General features: G+C 44.3%; 1 protein-coding gene across 1 annotated transcript; it reads right to left on the bottom strand.

The window, feature by feature from the left end:
- Positions 1–9,491: 9,491 nt before the first annotated feature.
- On the bottom strand, positions 9,492–11,275 carry LOC127345317 (uncharacterized). Its single transcript, XM_051371776.2, has 4 exons — positions 11,119–11,275; positions 10,435–10,626; positions 10,094–10,294; positions 9,492–9,675 (listed from the first exon to the last, which is right to left on the bottom strand). Exons 1-4 carry the CDS (start codon positions 11,236–11,238, stop codon positions 9,619–9,621), a joined length of 570 nt encoding a protein of 189 aa, XP_051227736.1. The 5' UTR covers positions 11,239–11,275; the 3' UTR covers positions 9,492–9,618.
- Positions 11,276–13,674: the final 2,399 nt, after the last annotated feature.

The raw sequence follows: 13,674 nt of genomic DNA on the forward strand, positions 1-13,674 counted from the left end.
GTCACATTTTCCCCTTAATATTTTGTGCAATGGCAGAATAATTTCCTGACATTGAATTTGTTGAAAATAGTATCTACAAACTAACGATAGCACAAAACACTTCTTTGGTGGCAGACTGATGTTAATTTTAGCCATGTTGCTGATTTTTATGGTTGTATAGCTTTGACTTTTGAGATTAACTTGGCATTCTGATGTACCAGAATTCCATTGAAATTGACTCTGTTTTGGGAAGACATATAAGAACATCCAAAAATAAAGAGTTGACAAAACAATATGACTATATTTATACCCTATTATACTTTAGAAATTTGCCAGGATAATCTCCAGGCATGGGTACAAATTGTCTTGGCCAGAAAACTCTAGGACTATTCAAGCATACTAACAACTTCCCGGACTGTTTCCAGTGTAAAATTGCTGGATAAATCCAAACTACAATATTTTGCCTGATCGTTCCTGGCTTGGTTCATCCAAGCTAGCAGAGAGGTATACAAAATTGCTGGATCTCCTCCAAGCTGAGCTGCTGCTGGCGACAATGCCGGGTGATCTGCAAACACAAACGACTCACCTAATAGGTAGCCCATGTTCCCTAGCTCGTCGGCCGGGAAAATTGCTTGGGAACTGTGGGCGGCAGGGTGGCAAACATCGGATCATCCGGCGGCTGTCCAATACCCAAAATTGCCGGACTGATCACGATGTTGCTCAACTGACTCGGACTGACTACGAATCTAGTAGATACTATGTGGAAGTACAGGGTTTTAGCACCAGATCGGAGCTAATCGTCGCTGCCGTAGCCGAACAGGTCGTTGCTTGAAGAATTCTGGCTGGCGCCGGAGTAGTGCAGGTTGTTTGAGGAGCCTCTTGTCTCATAGCCGCCCAGGTAGTTCATGCCGGTGCCGCCGCCGCCCATGTTGAGGAACTCAGCCGGTGCGTCGGCGAAGTTGTTGTCGCCGGGGAACTGATGGGGGTACTGGGCTCGTGGTGGGTTGCCGCTGGTGTGCATGTAAGGGTACACGGCCAAGGCGTTGCTGGACTCGGCGGGGCTCCATGTGGTGGCCAGATCGTGCACGGCGCCATTGTTGAAGTTGCCGTTGCTCGGCGGCTGCATCCAGGAGCTGCTCGTGCCCACGTGGCTGCTGCTGCTGCCGCCGTCGTGCTGGAAGGCGCCGTTCCATGGCAGTCCGATGGCATTGTGCGGCTGGAAGTAGGCGGGCGGTGCGGGCCGCGCGTGGTAGTTGCCGTCGACATAGCTCGGCATCTGCTGCTGGTAGCCGCCCAGGTGCACGGCGCCGTTGCCGACAGTGTATTGGGGCTGGGGGTCGTACGCAGGCTGCATCATCATGTTCGTGCCGCCGTAGTAGTGCTCACGCGGGATCATGCCGCCGCCGCCGTGCGCCTGCAATCCTTGCCAGATCGTCGGCTGATCGAGGAGGCCGTGGTCGGCTTGGCCCTGCTGCGTCGGGTAGAAGCAGCCCTCGTCGCTCTCGGAGCCTCCTGCGGCAACCGGGCCGGAATCCCCGCACGGCACCACGACGGCGTCGTCATCGCCCGGCAACCCCAGCTCCCTCCGCCTCTCCGCGGTGGCCGCCAGCGCGGCGTCGACGGAGCCGAGCAGCCCTTGCAGCTCCTCCAGCGTCATCCGGCTCATCTCCTCGTGCGGCGGCGCGAGGTCTCTGGGCCCAGCCTGCCGCACCCTGGCGAGCTTGGCCTGCTCCTTCCGCAGGAGGTCCGCGAGGTACCGGACGTGCGTGTGCTCCGCGCGCTTCGCGTCCGGGAGCGCGCGGTAGCTGTCGAGGACGCCCGGCTGCGTCTCCAGCACCGCCGGCGCGCCGCCGCCGTTCAGATCGGCGCAGACGACCGCGACGCGGACCCCGCAGACCGCGGCGAGCTCCCGCGCCTTGCCGAGCCTCGTCGTACCATCCTCGGAACCCAGGAGCCCCTCCCTACGGTTCGCGAAAGCCTGGCGGCGTCTCCCGCCGTTGTCGATGAAGCCGGCCGGGGTCTTGCCTCGCCCCATGGCTGCGCTCCGGTCCGGTGGCTGAAGACCTAGGGCGACGGCGGCGGGTCGGTTCGGTAGTTGGGTGGCTACTGTAGCCGACCGGACGGCCTGCCGTTATATAGGCGGCCACCGGTTGCGGACTCGATCGCGCAGCTAGGCTAGGCCCTTACCTTAGTTAGCTAATCGATAATTAGCCGTGCTAATTGGGTGTTACTTCGAACAGAATGCTTATGCTGCCCAGTGCAAATTAGCATATCCAGGTTTTTTACATACTAGTTAATCATATCCCGTGATTAATTGCGGTAATAAATGGGGGCCGTGCAGATTTGATCCGTAGGCAACCCGGATCCTTGGCAATTAAGACTAGATCTCCCCTTTCCTTTCTTTCTCTCTTTCTTTCATGGAAAGTTTTTCTGATTTGTGGTACTGCAAGGAAAGTTTCTATGAGTATCATTTATACGTGCAGAAGAAGGAGCCAAAGCTAGCAGCAATCGGTTTCCATTACCTAACACCAAATTCATATGATTTGTAGTAGCAGTAGACGATGTACACACACAATCACAATTTCTTACATATAACTTTGTACATACAAAATCACAATTTGTTACACCAAACTCCGTATGGGCACCCTAGAGTAGGGATGCAAATGGTACGGATAATTTCAGATCCAAATTCGCATCCGCATACGTTTTCGAGGATATGATATGCACTTTTAGGAATCCCCCGGATAAGGATGCGGATATGGATATTAGTCAAGAGGATATTCGGAGGATACGGTAGCAGATATGGTATTGTTAATATCAGACGGATATGTATTATCTGACATTTGTGGCGGATATTCGGAGGATACATAACACCAAACTCATATCGATTAGCAGCAGACGATGTACATACAATTTCTTACATATAATTTTGTACATACACAATCACAATTTGTTACACCAAACTTTGGGGATAGGCGCGGCGGCGGCTAGAGTTTCCTCCCGGTCAAACGCAGGAGCGGCTTGGGAGGAAGAGAAGTTTCTAACTCGCTCCTTCCCTTTTAACCTATCTTCGTCATAACCATTTCCATTTTCCTATTTTTGGCTAATGTCTATTGATACCTTTTCTTCACAATTTAGGCGCTATCGGAACCACATTGGTAAGCAACGGATCGTATGGATCTAAACCATATATTATTTAGAGTGAATTCCACTTTTATCCTCTAGTAATGCATTTATGACATTAATTACCATGCCGAGTGAAAATTCGTGTAGATTACCAACTTTAAAAGCTTTGAACCCTTACTTTCTGATGTGTGTCTATTGAGAAATGTGTTAGGTGATGATTGGATTTCAAAAATATCAAGACGATGGTGAGGAATGGAACATATGGATTCAAAGGTTGGGTATAATTGTCCACGAAGCACTCGATATTTACATATTTTGTCGCTCCATATCGACGTATCATGCCGATCCTATTTAACACCAAACTCAGATCGATCTATACCAGAAGTAGACGATGTACATACACAATCACAATTTTTTACATATAACTCTGTACGTACACAATCACAATTTCTTACACGAAACTCCCTGGTGGACGCCTGGAGGCGGTGGCTAGGATTTCCTCCCGGAAGCCCGCAGGAGCGTCTCAGGAGGAAGAGAAGTTCCCGACTCGCTCCTTCATTTTTAACCTATTTTCTCCATGACCATTTCCTTTTTACTATTTTATTTTTTTGTCCATTGGCACTTTTTTCACAATTTCGACATTATCAGAACCACATTGGTAAGCACGGATGGTATAGAACTAAACCATACATTCTATCATATTTTTTCATGATAAAGGGATTTTGGATATACTATACATCATTCTTAATTATAAGAACAACAAAATGGTTGATTAATTTCAGTCTTTCCTTAGAGCCATCGCGTTTGATTTTTTGCTAAGTAGGCAGAGAAAGAATGAATAAGGAGAAAGGTTTCTTCCCTTAGCTAAGGCGTGCGTTGGCCGTCGGTCGGCCGATCCGCGCGCGGGGATCGGTCGTACCAGCGCCGTTCGATCGTAATCCGGCGTGCAGAATTAGCAGCATTTCGATTTTTGCATTTTGCCCCTGGTTTTTGGAAAATCAACCCGCGGTCCTAAGCCTATCAGTTTAAACCGAACACGTGTTTCCCTTTGCCCCCAAACTTTCAGATATTTACAACAAAACCCGTTGTTTAGTATAGCAACAAAAACCCGCCGCTTTGTGTACAAAAAATAAAAAGTATTACAACAAAATTTTCACAGTAAATCTTCACATATATGTACAACAAATTATCAATATATTTACAATAATAATTAACTACAAAAACAATATTTTTATTTGGGTGTTTACAATAATAGTCAGTTTCCATGCAATAATATCTTTACAACAAATCGGAAACATACTTACAACAATAATTAATAACAAAAACCAATATTATTTTATTTGGATGTTTACAATAAAAGTCTGTTTTCATTCTAGAAATATCTTTAGAACAAACCAGTAAAATATTTACAACAATAATTAGCAACACAGGCCACAAATAATTTGGGTGTTTACAACAAAAGTCGCAAACATCATCCACAAAAACCACAGACTATTTACAACTAAAAATATATATTTTTGCAAATAATTCAAAAGTTGTTAAGAAATAATTTAATTTGCTACAACTTGAATTACAACAAAAATCACTATTAATTCTAACAAATATCGCAAACTATTACAACAATAAAAATATGGTTGTAGCGATGAAAAAGTGGTTAACAACATTTTATTTTGGTACAAATTGATTGACAATAAAAATCACCAACTACTTTAACAAAGAAACGGAAACGCTTACAAAATTCAAAATTGTGACAAACACCCAAGCAAACATTACAACATCCCGCATGTCTTTCACTACAAAAATTGTGCGTGTTTGTTACAAAATTTGCTAAGGTATACAACATCGAAAAAACTTGTGAGCGTTTTCCAGATCATTTTGTAAAAGAAACCTGCATGCATTTTTTTACGCCTGGGTAATGGTGGGCTTCAGCGAAGCTAGCTTTGGTGGTGGTGGGCTTTAATTAGTGCAGCTAGCTATGGTGGTGGTAGTGGGCTTTAGCGTGCGTTGAAGGTGGCCCAAAAAGGGGCAAATGAACGCACAATCGGGGCGACCGATCTTTTCCTCCGATCGGCTGATACGAAGCGTTTTCCCTTAGCTAAGTGCTGATCTATTAAAAAATATAGGAGAATGTTATTTTTCTTGGTGTACCATATGTCTTTCCTTAGCAGCTCAAATTCCTGCTACAATGTAATTAATAATCATTAATTTCTATGGATAACAATAAGAGATAATTGAACGACTTATATCAATTGCCTTCTCTAGATGAGGTGGAGGATTAAGAAATGATTTGCCTTCCCTATAAATGTACATGCCCTAAGTTATTTATCCTAGAAATAACTATATAAATGCATGCATACAATATTACCATATGTTTACGCACTTGATCTTTCAATTGATAGAACAAAGTAAATTATGCTCTGTTTGTGTGTACCATTGCATCCTTATAATGTCAACATTAGACAATGAGGGCTGCATTAGAATTACATTTGCAGGATTTACAAAGAATGCTCTAGGTTACATAGCTATATTTGTTTTATGTCTTGCTTGCTTGTTTTTAGGGGATACTTTTTCGCTAAAAACATCATAATGTTGATGTGTAGAAAATATCTTAGTTCTCAAACTTATATGCAGTCTGCAGTCCTCAACTAGCGGGTTTTTTCCCTATGGGTTGGTTCTTTTTCAATTAATTGAGAAAATTGTTACATTACTTGCCAAGCCTTAAACATTTGTAACAAATTATGATTGTTTGGTTTTTCCCTTATCATGCACAATTTATATAGATGGTGGTATCAATAGATTGGAAGCTAAATATATCCATTACTTACAATGTGGTCCTTTTAGTAAAATGTCTGGATGTTTAGTATTAATATATGACATGTAGTAGTTATTATTTTCTTGTACAATACATTTTTTTTACATACTCATTCTCAAGTTTTTTTTGCTCAATCTCTTCTTTTATTGTTCAGTTTCATCTAATCATTTTGTATATCTAGCATCATTAGAAACAAAGCAAAACATAGTTGGATAACATCCATCTTTGGATGTAGATGCCAGAGAGTTCTCTCTTCTATTATCTAGAGGCCAGATTCATAAGTTCAACTAAGTATCATGCTATGCATAATTTAACATGGATAGCTGCCTTTGTAGTATTCTAGGGTGTGTTTGATTGGTTCCATCACAATGGCGAGTAAGAGCATCTCCAACAGAGGCTGTAAACTTGCGCTGCGCTAAAATAACTGTCAATATACAGCACCCAGCGCGTTTTTTTGTCCTCCAGCAGACGCTGCAAACTACGGCGCGCTGTAAATATTTTAGTGCGCGCGGCAGTTTGCACTATCCAAAGCGGTATATCTAGTGCGCCGTCTAGCTAGCGCGCGCTGTAAATTGGGAGTCCGATTCTTCCCACCCGCGCGAAGAAAAACTGCCACGCCGTGAGCTCCGCCCGCCGCGAGCACCACCGGCCGCCGCGCCGCGAGCACCACCGGCCGCCGCGCCGCGAGCACCACCGGCCGCCGCGCCGTGAGCACCGCCGACCTTGCTTGGCGTTGCGAGCTCCACAGGTCCGCCAAGCCGCGAGCTCCGCCGGCTGCCCGCGCTGCGAGCTCCGCAGGTCCACCGGCCGCGCCCGAAATTGTCCGGCGCTGCGAGCTCCGCCGGCCGCGCGCGACCTTGCCCGGCGCTGCAAGCTCCGCCGGCCGCCGCGCTGCGAGCTTGCAGGTCCGCCGGCCGCGCCCGACCTTGCCCGACGCTGCGAGTTCCGCTGGCCTCCGCGATGCGAGCTGCGCCGGCCGCACGAGGATGAAATCGATTGCTCTGGCCGCGCGGGCAGGCAATCAATGGTACAGAGTTGCTCCGGCTAGCTAGATCAATCGATTGCTCTGGCTAGCTAGATCAATTGCTAGTTAGGATAAGCTCCCCGTAGAGTTGTAAATTTTAGTTGATTTTTTTAGATTTAACTGTGGCCTGTTTGATCTTGTTTGATGTATGTATGTCGAAAAAACTTGTTTGCGGAGCTCTATTTTACAGCCTCTGGCGAAGGGGCGTTTTTTGCCTCTTTGTTTGCGCTCTAAAATAGAGCCTCCGACGAAGCTCGCGCCTGCGTCACGCGCTATATCCGGAACGAGCGCGTTGCAAACGAATTTTACGGCGCCAAATTTTAGAGCCTCTGTTGGAGATGCTCTAAGGTTTGAATAATGTGTTGTGACATGTGTACAGTTGCTTCCTCCCGTTGTATGGATCTGTAGCTTTTTGTTTTCCTGTGAGAGAGTTGTTATTTTGTTTTGAATTTGCTCATACAAAGCCTAAGTTTAAATAAAATTCAGTGCACTTCATAATCTTCATTCTCAAGACCATTTATTGGCTTAAATATTATGCTGCCTTATTTATGTCCCTCTTTTCCCATGTAAGGCTGGTGCCATTGCGGGCTGGAGGCGGGGCGGTAGCGCCCGAGGCGGGGCGAGAGAGAGGCGGGAGTGGGGCGAGACGAGAGTGGCAGGCGACGGCGGGGGCGCCCGGCGTATCTCCCGCTCCCGCCCGGCTACCGCCTGCGTTGGCGGCGAGAGGGAGGCGAGAGAGGGGCGGGAGCGAGGCGCCAGCGTTGGCGGGGCGGGGCGAGAGCGAGGCGGGCGAGAGCGGGCGGTAGGCGGGCGTTAGGCGGGCGATAGGCGGGCGAGAGGAGGGCGAGAGAGGGGCGGTAGTGTGTAACGGCTAGCTGACGTGGCGCGATCTGATTCGTCCACGTCGTCGGACCTCCAAGCAACTGAAGGATCATTGGAACGCCTACAACAAGGAGGTGTCCCTGTTCAATGGATACTACATCCAAGAACCAGGGTTACGTCAGAGTGGAGCAGACGATGATATGGTCATGAAGGCGGCAATGGAGAGGTACGCCGCAGACAAAAGAGTGACTCAGCCGTTCAGACGGCACCACTGGTGGGAAGCTGTTCGCAATGAAGCGAAGTGGAAAGGACAACTTGGTCCTGGTAGTGGAACCGATTCCACATCGAAGAGAAGCCGTCTGGGAGTTTCTGGTGAGTACAGCTCTGGCGACGCGACTACGGAGGAGGAGCGTCCACCGGGCCGCGATAGGGCGAAGGCCGCGGCACGTAGGGGAAGGAGGAAGGGGAAGGAAACCTCATCAAGCAGTGAGGTAGGAAGTAAATCCTTCGCCATGAGGAACATGATGAAGGGTTTAGTGAAGGCTAAGCTATTCAAGTGCGAAGGCGATCAAGATGTGCGAAAAAGAGCTTGGTCTGGAAGATGATGAGGACGAGGAGGAGCAGCAGGAAGAAGAGGAAGAGGAAGAGGAGTAGAATTTTTATTTATTATGTAATTTTATTAATTATTATGTAATCGGTAACATTTTTAGTTGAATAAAATAATTTCCTTGCATTATTTTAAATGTCTACAAAAAATCGAGTGAAATAACCTAATCTAAAAAAGAATTAGTGATGTGGAGGAGAGAGAAGTGAGAGCTGTCACTATAGCCCGTGCACTGGCACCGTGGGGTGAGAGTGAGGAAAAAAGCTGACGTGGCGGGTGAGAGTGAAGATATGCATTGGCACCAGCCTAAGATGAATTGCAAGTTGCGACCCAATGGGTGTTAGCATTTTTTTTAAATGGCGTGCAACCAAACATACCATCAATATTAATACATTGTATAACTGTGGCCTGCCACCGATGGATCATCACTACTCCCTCCGTTCATAATTACCACAATTACGTTTTGGGTTTAGTCAAAGTCAAACTTTATAAAGTTTGACTAAATATTTTTTTTAAATCAACAATGACAATGTAAAATCTATTGTGTTAGAGTTGTTATAAATTATACCTTTATATCATACGCATTTTGTTTTGTAGTTGTTGATATATTCTCCCACAGATTTGGTTAAATTTTATAAAATTTGACTTTAACTTAAGCCAAAGCGCAGGTTAAACAAAAACGGAGGGAGTATAATCATCGGTGCAGTGAAACATGCCAATCCCAAGCGCTCTAATTCTTAGGGCATTCTTGATTTAAAGATTTCTAAAAGAATTTTGTATGATTTTTACTATAGGATTTTTTTTTGCTATAGAGACCGTTTAGTTCAAAGGATTGAACTCTAGAAATTTTCTGTGGATTGATTTCCTATATTACAATCCTATAAGATTTATAATATGTGGTTAGACCTTTCCTATGTGTCTATGACAATCTCTATATAAATTTCCCGTACTCTAATGCAACCAAACGAGTCATGCAACTAATTTATGCGTTTTTTTTTGTCTTTGGGATTTCACATATTATGACACATTATTGCTGCGTTCTTCTATTCACATGCTTTTAAAATCCTTTGAATCCAACACACCCTTATTTATATTTATATATTTATTTATATGTGGAGAAAAAGGAGCCAAAGCAGCAATCGGTTTCCATTACTTCCATATATTGTAGCAGTAGTAGACGATGTACATACACAATCACACGACTCGATCATTCTTGATTTCCTAACACCAAACTCTGGATGAAACAAGTCTTCAGGCGATGCAGTTGAGGCCCAGGCATCCTCCCAGCAAGTTCCTCAGCAGCTTCTTCTGCAAGAAGAACACAAGATAGACCACAATTAGAATCTCTCTTTTTGTTGTTGCGGGGAACCACAATTAGGATCTCGCTGACAATAATCCAACCAGAGGCTAATTAACCACACTTTTGTTTTATTTGCCAAAGTGGAGCCATGAATTAATCTTTATCCAAGGAAAGTAAGAAAAGACATTTGTAAAAAGTTGAGATTATCTTTTCTGCAAAGGAAAAGGAAGTTCAGGTTATCTTACCCCCCCTCCAAGCAAAAGGTTTGCGTCAATGACGTGACATGGAACTAGCAAAAGTAAATCCATATGTTTTGCTTTGACATCCAAAGTAAATCCACTTGGTTTGGTTACACATGCGCCTAGCAATAGACAAAAAGAAAAGAACCCAGAAATCACTGAAAAAGATCAGATTGTAGGAACTTGCCTTCTGCACCTTGCAGATCACGTTGGGGGAGATCTTGTACAGGTCCTCGTCTACCGCTGCCGCCGCCGCCGACTTGGGCTTCCTCCTCTGCTGCTCCTTCCCCTGCTGCTGCTGCTTCTTGCTAACCTTCTTCCTCCTCCCAGGCACAGGAGCAGCACCCTCCTTGGCCTTCTCCTCCCCCTTCTTCACTCGAACAACGCACTGCATTTTCAGTTAAGCATACGCAAAGCAAACGGTCAGTTAAACGTTGGTGATAACAAACCTGATCTGATCTGGAAGTAATGCTCATGAGATCGAGGAAAGATAAGAGTTGTGGTGGTGTTGTGTGTGACGACACTGACCTTCTTGTAGGTGTATGGGTTTGCGGCAAAGTGCGGCACCTTGAAGAGGTCGACGTCGTCCTCCCCTGCCTGCGCCGTGAAGAAGAAGGTGGCCGCCGGGTCGAAGTACTGCGCGACGGGCATGTCGTCCCACAGGTGGTTCCAGTCGCCGAATGCCGGGATTTGGCGCCACTTGCCGTAGTCGTCTTGCGCCTGCCACACCAGAAATAGAAGAACCAACTTAACAACCGCATTTGTTATCTTCCTCAAGAAAAAAAGGGGGAAAGAAAGCTGAATGCTTTGTTCAAACAGGAGGAATCATGAACATTGAGAAGAAGCGTTCAGAAACAGCAAGTACGACGAATGCTCTGTACAGGTAGCGTTCTTAAACTTTGGTCTCGCTGGAGAAGTAGAACTTTCAGGTGAGATGAACAGTGGTTGTGCGATGTAGAACATGTACTTGTTGGAAAAAAGAAATAGGCTACTGCTCCTAGGGGCATATTATGTTACTACAGTCGAAGAACAATGCAAAAGGTTCCAACCCGAAAACCCTCGGTGAGGAACTGCTAGAACATAGTGAGCCACACTATCCAGAACATAGCGAGATTCAGCTACTACAAGTGAAACAGACTATACAGAAGTTCACTCTGCCAAGTAAAACCAAGACAGGAACGATGGAATGCATCTCCATGGCCGAGAGCTCACCTCCATCTCGCAGCTGAAGAAGAAGCAGATGCGCGGAGGAGAGGCAGCAGAGGAGAGGAGGGTAGGAGGAGCTGGTAACACGGCGGAGGAGCAGGAAGCAGGGGGTGTATACATAGCCATCCAAAAGCCTGGGGCGGGTAAATTAAAGGCGAGGGAATGTGGGGGCACGCACGTACTACTCCAGTCCTAGCCGACCACCCCCAAAGCAACGCAGAGACAGTGTTGCTATTGCCATTGCTGCTGAGGCAGGCAGGCAATGAGTGCTGTACTCACTGCCTGAGCTGATGGATCATGCTCGTTTGACTCATTACTCGGTAACGCGCACGGCACACACCGCCCTCGCTTTCCGAGCCGCTGTCCCTAGTGCTTGCACTCATCATGCTGTTCCTATCCGTGGCCCACCTACAACTATTACCAGAGGTGCTCCCTAGTTACAATAAAATTAGTTATAGCTATGAGTTACCTCCATCGCAAGGCTTAAGATCTATTTTTTTCCAGAAAGTTAAACTATGTTAAGTTTGACTAAGTTTTTATCAAAAATCATTAACATAAAAGGTACAAAATCAATATCATTAGATAGATAGAAATATATTTTCATATGGTACCTATAAAATATCATATTTGTTCATAAATTCTTTTAAAAATTTGGTTAAACTTTATTTCGTTTGACTTTCTGAAAAAAAATATAGGCCTTAATTATTGGGATGGAGGTAGTATAAAGTACTATCATACATTTGTTGGTAATATATATGCTCCTATGTGTGGATCATTTAAAATCATATTTATTAAATTGTAGACTCATATTGTCTTGGGAAATGTGATATTATGGTAGTTCACTTCAATCTCTTTCTTGATTTATTGGCATGCCATGTCAACAAAATATTTTCAAAATATGTGATGTTATATTAATATTAGTAGTCTAAGACATGCATATTTTTAATAAAGTTAACATATTTTTTATGAATGGAGTGAGTTTAAAACTTGCAAAATAGAACATCGTCGTACAAAAACTTGTCATCCCGGTTCAAAATTCACACACACACACACACCAATTTTTTCTTTTATTCTTGTTTAGATAGTTGAATAAAGAGCGATCTTTGACCTGTAATAATTTGTAATGTCAGCCACTTGGTGAATAATCTTCATCCAATTGAGGGAGAAGTCAGGGTCTTACCATATTTTGAGCAAAAAGGAGAGGACAATTGGACTGTGATACCTTCAATCTGGATTATAAAATTATAGTACTAAAGTTTTTCCCTACAACCTCTAGGTTTACCGAATCTAAGAAAAGATCGATTTTGGTGTAAGATCATTGAGGCGAAACTACTAGTAATCGTTTAATTCCCGTCTTACTGTACAAACATGCTCTTGTGTAGGATTGTGTATCGATGGTTAGAGATAGGTCTGAGCTTGAGGTTTCCTCTTGGAGTAGAATTAAAAAAAAAATTAAGCACACACGTATACTATCATAGTCAAGGTAAGAAGATGCAACATTGATGTGGGCAGCCTATCCTAATGTGCACCATGATGTCACATGACGCGGTTTTTACGGATCAATTATCCACCCTGGATTCCTCTGCATGTCGTGTGGAGCGTGGTACTAAGATAGATCAGACAAACGCCTTAAGTTTTGTGACTACACTATTACCCCCTAGATGATAACCAGACTACCGACCTATGAATACTGATGCCTAAACATAGTGTCGAATCATGCAACTAACACTAGTTAAACCTTAATGTCTTTACCGGTCTTGTTGGTTTGGGTACCCGTCAAACCTTCAACATCGAGATAAAAACATTGAATACATGAAATGGATCTATACCCCCATATTGCACAATATCCCACAAAATTTAGATGACTTATTGTTGCGAGGATTATTCCTCAACTCATAGCTCAAGTGGGTTACTCACACATGATTATATAAACAATAGTAAACAGGGATATTCACTTTGGCTCATAGGAGCATTTGCTCCTATTATGTGAATCAATATTTCGAAGTGTCAAAAAATTCTAAAATAAATTTTTACATGTACATCTACACATTTTATGTTCGTACACAAGTTTTCAAAAAAAACTAAAAAAAATTGTGGCTCCTGTAAAAAAGACAAATTTTGATGCTATAACATGACTACGTACAGGACATTTTTTTGTCTTTTTTGTACACACCATATAAAATGTTGTTTCTCCACGAAAACTTGTGCACTAACATAGAATGTCAAGATGTACACCAAAAAAATTATGTCAGAATTTTTTGCCATTTTTAAAATTATTTTTTAATTATTTTGTATAATGGGAGCATTTGCTCCTATGAGCCAAAACGCCTCCTCCGTTGCATAACAAATCTCAAAGAGATGATAGCTGAGTCCTACAATGATGCAAATAAAATATAAAATCCATATTACGAGTAGATGGAGATGGAATGAAGATGGTGAAGTGTTGATGAAGCGATTAAGTCGACAGTGGTGGCTTCGAGGCTTCGGTGGAGATGGGGCCTGATCTGGCGGTGGAATGAGGATTTTCTCCCGGTGTGTCCATCAAATGCCTCGGGACCCTTC

Source organism: Lolium perenne, chromosome 3, assembly GCF_019359855.2.
Source record: "Lolium perenne isolate Kyuss_39 chromosome 3, Kyuss_2.0, whole genome shotgun sequence".
Lineage (NCBI taxonomy): Eukaryota > Viridiplantae > Streptophyta > Magnoliopsida > Poales > Poaceae > Lolium > Lolium perenne.